Source organism: Magnolia sinica, chromosome 13 (genome assembly GCF_029962835.1).
Source record: "Magnolia sinica isolate HGM2019 chromosome 13, MsV1, whole genome shotgun sequence".
NCBI classification, from domain to species: Eukaryota; Viridiplantae; Streptophyta; class Magnoliopsida; order Magnoliales; family Magnoliaceae; genus Magnolia; species Magnolia sinica.
The window spans coordinates 21,728,075-21,736,000 of record NC_080585.1 but is presented as its reverse complement, the minus strand read 5'-3'; the positions used below and the strand labels follow the sequence as shown (position 1 = coordinate 21,736,000).

The following is a 7,926-nucleotide window of genomic DNA, read 5'->3' as shown; positions in this document are numbered from 1 at the left end:
AAGCTGGGCTTAGATCAACCATGGCCCAGCCCGTTGATATCCCTGATTGTAGGCTACTTTTTTCCACGGTCAAGATAATCCAAGCAATCGAGCTTTAGGCCTTTGGCCTATCTAAGAGGTCACGTTGCAATGGACGGTTTGGATTAATGATCAATGAAGGCCAGTCAATGAGACCGAGAGAGAGAGAGAGAGAGTCCGCAGTAGCAGGCATGTAAGGTGTGGTGGGTCAGATGGGTGGAGAAAATAAAGCATTTGGTGGTTGTGGGGCCCACCTGATATTGACTCCTTGACTCTTCCACAAGCAAGAAAATAAAAACTCCCTTTGACCATCCTTTTCTTGAACAAGCTACAGACTCCCTGGCCCCCAGGATACGCACAGACTCCTCATGCATTTATGTTTGTATAACCATAGCCATACGTCAGTCATCCAGACCGTTCATCTGATGGACAAAACGCAGATAGGACTACCCCCAAAAAATCCGCCACCTTGAAAGATCACAACCATTCAATCTTCACCACCATTTCTCTTTTTTCCTTTCAACGGTCTATTTTCAGCCAAGTAATCAACGATCAGGACAACCCCCATACGTTTGAGTAATTCCATATCAAGGCCTTTATCATCTGTAAGTGGGCCCCTCTTGTTCAAACGTCAATGCTAGTCGAGGAAAATGTTGATATCCTCGGCCGAGGATCATGCAAGTCCTCTGTTATCTTCTCTTCCCTACAAACAACCACTACCATCCAAATGGTGACACCCCCACACAATCAGACGATCACAACTGTCCATTTTTAGTGGTTTAGGTCGATCATTTGCCTCCCATCCTTCCTTTTTAAATAAAATTTAAAAAATAAAAATAAAAAACAGTTGCAATTGTTAGGTTGCGCCTTTGAGGTGATGGGCCCTATCCTTCACCCCCAACATTAATGTGAAAGGCAAGAGGACCTCTCTCTCTCTCTCTCTCTTCTCTCTCTATTTGAAGGGTTTTCTGATATGGGTTTTTGATTCTGGAGGTGGGTTTTGAAGATGGAGAGATGTGGAGGTCCGGTCTGCTGTCGGCATTGATTGATGGTGCGGATTAGGGTTTGTGATCTCGATCTGTAGCGGCTACAGGCTGGTATCTTCTGGGCTCTCTGACTTGTGTTTTTTTAATTCTGGAGGTGGGTTTTGGGTCGCGATCGGTTGGGCGGATTCGAGCGGATTAGGGTTTGTGATCTTGAGTCGTGGAGGTCACGGCGGCAGACTCTGTGGGTTTTTTTGACATGGGTTTTTGATTCTGACATGGGGCGTCTTTGAATGAATAGAGATGGAAAGAGGAATTCAACCTCCTTTGGTAAGTTGGATTTTCTTCTTTACTTGAAATTTTCTTTTGGAATTCTGGATTCTAGTTTGTTGCGTGGAGTAGCTGAGATTCATTCACAGATCACTGGTTTAAATCCTTCTTCTTTTTTTACGGTAATTGATATCTATGGTCCGACCGGATTGATTCGGATGCACCCATTGGTTGTTTTTGGAATTGAATTAGTACAAAGTGTTTTGATTCCCAAAATGGAAATGCATCGAGGCAAAGAAGGGTGTGTGTAAATAGTTGCTTTCTTTTTTCCCTTTTTTTTCATTTTGGGTTATGTTCGGATTTGAATCTGGCGTCTGATTTACAATACAATGACACTTTTGAACTTATCATTCGCTATTATATTCTGTTATTGATTTGGTTATTGTGTAAGGAATTGTCAATTGAGTCCAGCATTGTTAGATGGCTCAGCATAGAGAATTTATTTGATCTCACGCGTGCTATTTTCATGGGTTGTTTAAGGATTTTGAGATGCTGAGATGATGAAATCATGGGTTGGTTTTCAGGACTTTTAGATGATCATTGCACAGATGGGTAGGCATGCCATGAACCCTACCCGCCCGGCCCACCCATATAGTTTATCAATCAGTTGTACCAGATGCCCTGACTTGACCCAGAACCCAAAAAGTGTGTGTGTGCGCGTGCGTGCGTGCGTGCGTGCGTGTGTGTGTGTGTGTGTGTGTGTGTGTGTGTGTATCCATTGTTTGGGCTAGTTTGTGCATAGCCTTGATGTCATATTCAATTCTTAAACCTGAGCTGGGTCATGACACGTTGGGTCGGGTCGGATCAGTCAAGTATTTAGAATTAAATGGGTCTGGTCGGATTGGCCTTGATGAATTTATCAGTGGGTCTGGCTGGGTCGAGCTTGATAAAATTTTAGTGGGTCAGGTTGGGTCAGACTCAGGCTGACCCCAACCCAGCCCAAACCTGACCCTCTCACCCCTACAAATGAGATTATAAAAGCCATTTCTAGAGAGCAAGTTTAAGTTTTAGGGTTTGATAGAAGTGCACCAATAATATGAAGCAATTACCATTCCCATTCCTTTATGATGAATTCTTGGAAGATGAGCAAAGAATGGACGGTGGAGAGATGAGGATGTTGGGATAGATGTGGGAGGATTAGGGAGGATAGAATCAAGGATGAGGTCATTCAAAGAAATCCTTAGGAGCAGCTCCAATAGGAGATAAAATGATGGTTATGTGCAATGAAAATGGAGATGGCTTCTGTAAGGAGGGGTAGTTTGCTTACAGTTGATAGGCCTGAAAGGAGAACAAGGGGAAAATGACTTGGATCAATGTGGCAAGAAGGGATATTAAGGCTTGTTGACTTACCAAGGATCAGGCTTTAGGAATAATTGGCGAAACAAAATTCATAAAGCCAACCCCAATAGTTGGGCCAAGGCAATGTAAAGTGTTTGGAGGAATCATCAAAATGACCATTTGTGTCTTTGGATATGTTCCTGTCTATGGAGGTATCTCTTCGAAATTCAAACTTGTCCCATGAAATGAAATTTGAGGTTAAGGGTCTGTTTGGTTGTTGATATGTGTGTGTGTGTGTGCGCGCGTGCATGCGTGTCCACAGTGAGCACCTTATTCTATAGACACTTTCACCTAGCATGGCATGTGGGTGGTTATGATCAAAACGGAAGAAGTCTATGGAGTCTTTCACTTATCACTGGCCTATGATCGATTTGGGTTGAGCAAACTGAGAGATGCTTCCATAATTGACATTGGCTTCTGAACGAGGCGTTTAGGAAGGCGAAATTGGACGCCATCTCTTGGGCCATGATTCTAAAACCCTTTGCTTGTTGTTGTTTTGCATACTTCTATTCCTTTTTGTCTTGTTTGTTGTAGCTTTTGAGCAGTATTGTCATATGCGATTGCATAAGCAATTATGTAATTGCATGTACCATTTGGGGAGGTCAAACCTCATTTGCCATGATGGTATTTGCTGTTTTATAGTTTCAAGAATCAACAATCACGACTCACACTTGTATGAAAATATTATGAAATCAGTAAAAAAAAACATTTCCAAACACTTATAGTAATCTTACACATTTTTTTCATAATTTTTTGTAATTGTTTTTCCATTTTCCTTTATTTTTCAATATTTTTCTGAATTGTTTCAAATTAAAAAGTGTTGAGGGAGCTGAGCGATCACATACGCGAATTATGTGATCACATATGCCGTATGCGCATAGACCCCTTGGGTCACTCAAGATGAGTTATCCCATTCGACAACATTGCTTTTGAGAGGGTTCCTTGCTTTCTTTTTCAATTGATGTGATCTTTTAAAAGAAAATCTGGAGTGCCTCAGAACCCACTAGTATTCGGCTCCATACAGGCATACATGAAGTTTCCCATTTTCACTCTAGGACAATCAATAGGGTCATGTGTCTATAACAATGATGGCTGCTGGCAGCTCTCTTTCATCACTGTGTATCTTCCTTCTGTTGACCAAAGACACCCTAAGACCATGGAATATGCTTATCAGACATCAACAATCCAGATCATCTGTTTATTTGATTTGGAAATGTCATAGAACCGCTTTGGTCGAAATCAGATGCCATCTAACTAGAATCGCATTTCTTTCATACACAACAGTCTGACATGTCATGCATATTTGGGTGCCAAACAATCTGCTTCCTTCGCTGATTATATTGCTCCATCATTTGGTCCTTATGATCTATGACGTAGGATTACCAGTATCATAACGTAAACATAATGATTTCAATCTGTTAAGATATCATGTTGACTATTGTTCTTTAAAAATACTCATAATGATAATTGCAGGTTGATACCACAGCATGTTTCTGTAGAGTTGATGTGGGCCTGAAAACCGTTTCTGGGGCTAGGAAATTTGTCCCAGGATCGAAGCTCTGCCTTCAGCCTGATATAAAACCATCCATCCATCCAGTAAGGCACAAGACAGCCGGGGGCGACAGGACCCGGAGTCAGTCTCCTTTGTTGCCTGGCCTTCCTGATGACCTGGCCATTGCTTGCTTGATCCGGGTCCCACGTGTCGAGCATAGGAAGCTACGTCTAGTCTGCAAGAGATGGTACCGGTTTCTGGCGGGGAACTTCTTTTACTCTCTCCGTAAGAGCCTCGGAATCGCAGAGGAATGGATCTATGTCATAAAAAGAGACCGGGATGGTCGGATTTCATGGCATGCCTTCGATCCCATATACCAGCTTTGGCAGCCCTTACCGCCTGTTCCTGGAGAGTATTCCGAAGCCCTTGGTTTTGGGTGTGCCGTTCTCAGTGGCTGCCACCTCTATCTATTTGGTGGCAAAGACCCACTTAAAGGATCAATGAGACGGGTCATCTTTTACAGTGCAAGGACGAATAAATGGCATCGTGCTCCTGATATGCTACGGCGACGGCATTTCTTTGGCTCGTGTGTAATCAACAACTGCTTGTATGTTGCGGGTGGGGAGAGTGAAGGAGTACATAGGTCCTTGAGGTCTGCGGAGGTCTACGACCCAAACAGGAACCGGTGGTCTTTCGTTGCAGATATGAGCACTGCGATGGTGCCATTTATCGGGGTCGTTTACGATGGGAGGTGGTTTTTAAAAGGTCTTGGTGCTCATCGACAGGTCCTGAGCGAGGTCTATATCCCCGAGACTGACAGCTGGTATCCGGTCTATGACGGGATGGTCACTGGTTGGCGGAACCCAAGTGTCTCCCTGAATGGGAAGCTCTATGCACTGGATTGCAAGGATGGTTGCAAGCTCAGAGTCTATGACGAGGTATCTGATTCTTGGAACAAACACATTGACAGCAAGCTGCACTTGGGCAACTCACGGGCATCAGAAGCGGCAGCCCTCATCCCTCTCAACGGGAAGCTGTGCATCATCCGCAACAACATGAGCATTTCGCTAGTGGACGTCTCGAAATCTGACGGTGTAAGGAGCGGTGATCAGCTTTGGGAGACAATCGCAGGAAAAGGCCAATCCAAGACATTCGTTACAAATTTATGGGCGAGCCTGGCTGGTCGGAACCGTTTGAGAAGTCACATCGTTCACTGTCAGGTTCTTCAAGCATAACATCAGCTCATGGGGTGATTTGGGCAGGTATGTGACAAGCTCTCTCAATCCAATCGTGGAAACGAGGGAAATGGCCTGAGTTGGGTTAATGATGATCAACGGGCTTTGGACTGTCATGAGAAGAAAAAAGATCTTTGAACTTATCCGACGGCAGCCAATCGCAGCCATTTGCCAACTTATTTCGTCTTGCCGCAAATGTCTTGTTGTGTTTGTTGTGTGAGTATGATAGCCAACAGAAATACAATGTTAGAATTGATAAAATGTTGTTCCTTGAAGCTGTTATAGTAACTTGTTTTTTTCCTGCTAGCTTAATATATTAGGTTGGTTTACTTAAAAAACTAATCTCTGGTCTTGCCTGCTCTTATCATTCATGTTACCAACCATCTATTATGAGCAAAGAGCTAAGCCGTTTAGCGATCTTTGCAGCACACATTCCCACATGGAAAATGGGATCCAGTCCAAGCATTAGATGGGACGCCAAGAACATGACATGGCCCAAAAGTCCGGACTGGTTCACTCATCAAGTGGGCCACACATTTATGTTGTACGCAGATCGTTAATCATTTTCCTTCTATATCTGCAGCCGATCTGATGAATGGATCAGTGTAGTTTCCTGGTCACGGGCATGTTTGTGGTGGGCCCAAGCTGTTGAATTTCTTGGATCTTGCGTGGATACATGATCAAAATATCATTCATTTTGTTCTCCACAAGGGGGGGCGAATGCAGAGAGGGGAGAAAGATGGTTCTCAAAAGCCCTTCGTCTCAAATTCCACCATTTCATCTAAGTTATACAAGGTTGAATTAATTTACCTTCTAACGAAAGCCAATGTTTATTTTTCAGGGGGCATGTTTGGGTTGCCAATGCACAGTTGAAGTAAATTGCAATCAAATCCTTTAGGCCAGTCTCTAACCATGGATGTATTGAATTGGATGAGGAAGGTATCAGCCATGGATTCATCATCTCATTCCTCTCATACGATGCAAAAATCCATATTGCAAAATGGACATAGTATAAAAATATATCATTTGTATTAGCTTGTTTTGTTGATACAATCATACCAAAGATGATAATCTCAGAAGGTATTGTACCATACAAGGCAATGCATCATGATAAATTAATATAGTGATTACAGTATGTACTGTAGGGGAGTGATCATATGCATTCGGATTACCATACATTCGAGCTATGTGGGGCCCACTGTGATGCACAACTGCCGTTCCGACAGATGTGCGCACATACTTCAGGTCTAGATTCCAAAATCCAACATCATCCCTAACTCTGGTAGGCCACAACAAAAGGAACAGCATGGGACATTGGGGAGGTGGGCGCCCATGATTGAAACTTACAGGTGGAATGTGGGGTCCACGTGGTCCCCACCAAGATGAATGGACTAAATTGGAAACTCAAGCAAGTTCCAAGATGGCCACTACAAGTGAACATATGGGCTTTAGCCAAAACTGCACATTGTTTCATGTGGTCTGTCACACTGACGATGATTCTTTGGATGTATGGTGTCCATGAGGAGGCGTGCGGACAGACAAACGGCAAGTGTGGGCCCCATGGGCCCCACAACTCAAGTGCATGGTGATTACCATCAGTTCGAATGCTTGTGATCGTCATTCCCCTTGTTTCGATACAAACAAACGGCGATATGAAACAGATGGTGGTCACCAAAACTGCTACAACTGTGTAAATGACGGGCCACGCCGTATTCTAGAGTTTTGGATGGATGTGTGGGGAAATGTTTCCTTGTCTCAAAATGGGAAAAAGCAAGCAGATTGGGAGTAGTAGAAATGTCCTTTGCGTACAACTAACAGTGAATGGACCACAACAAACAATAGCCAGAGGCCAAAAAACTGCACTTAAGATGATGGCTGTAACAGTTTTCAACCAATGAAGTCTGTCCGTTTGAGTGGGCCAGTTAGGCTGATTTTTGTTTTCAACAGTCTGCCTGTCTCTGAGGGACGATTTTCTGGATGTTGCCTGTATTTATGGACTGCTTGTTCAGTGTCACAGGTATTGAGGCCATTGTTGCATGGAATGACAAAAGGAAAAATGTACAGATGTATATATCATAGGTCTAAAACTAGCTGGCACAACTCGAAACTCGTCTGACTCAACTTGACTCGGTGAGATTTCGAGCTGGGTCTCTGGGAAATTTGGCGTTGAGCCTGACTAGGCCTTGACTCGGAGAGACTCGACAAGTTGACTTGATACAAGTCAGCGTCATTCATGGGATTTTATTAAAATTTAAATATGTTAGGAGAGAATAAAAAAACTAACCTCAGTTAGGAACAACCTTAACCAATGAGGTATAAACTTTCTTGCTTTAAACTAGGATTTATATTACTTAAATGAAACCTAACTATTTTAAATATCTATTAACAATTTTAATATTTTAATGTATAATACTTAAATATCGAGTTGAGTTCGGTTGAGTTTTCTCATCAACCCGACCCATCTGAACTATAGTTTATTTTCATCATACAACATTGCTCGCCAAATGGGTGGATCTGCTCATTTTTTGGG

General features: G+C 43.0%; 1 protein-coding gene across 2 annotated transcripts; it reads left to right on the top strand.

Annotated features, from left to right (window-relative positions):
- Window positions 1-841: 841 nt before the first annotated feature.
- LOC131223192 (F-box/kelch-repeat protein At1g55270) lies at window positions 842-6,570 on the top strand. Of its 2 annotated transcripts, none has more exons than XR_009160324.1 (3): window positions 842-1,331; window positions 4,143-5,612; window positions 6,238-6,570. XR_009160324.1 is itself a non-coding variant. In XM_058218507.1 (3 exons), the coding sequence occupies exons 2-3, from the start codon at window positions 1,305-1,307 to the stop codon at window positions 5,394-5,396; spliced, it is 1,281 nt and encodes a 426-aa protein (XP_058074490.1). In that variant the 5' UTR covers window positions 842-1,069; window positions 1,159-1,304; the 3' UTR covers window positions 5,397-5,738. The 2 variants fall into 2 exon arrangements, 1 of the variants encoding a protein (XP_058074490.1); XM_058218507.1 differs by lacking the exon at window positions 6,238-6,570 and having other exon boundaries at window positions 842-1,069; window positions 1,159-1,331; window positions 4,143-5,738.
- Window positions 6,571-7,926: the final 1,356 nt, after the last annotated feature.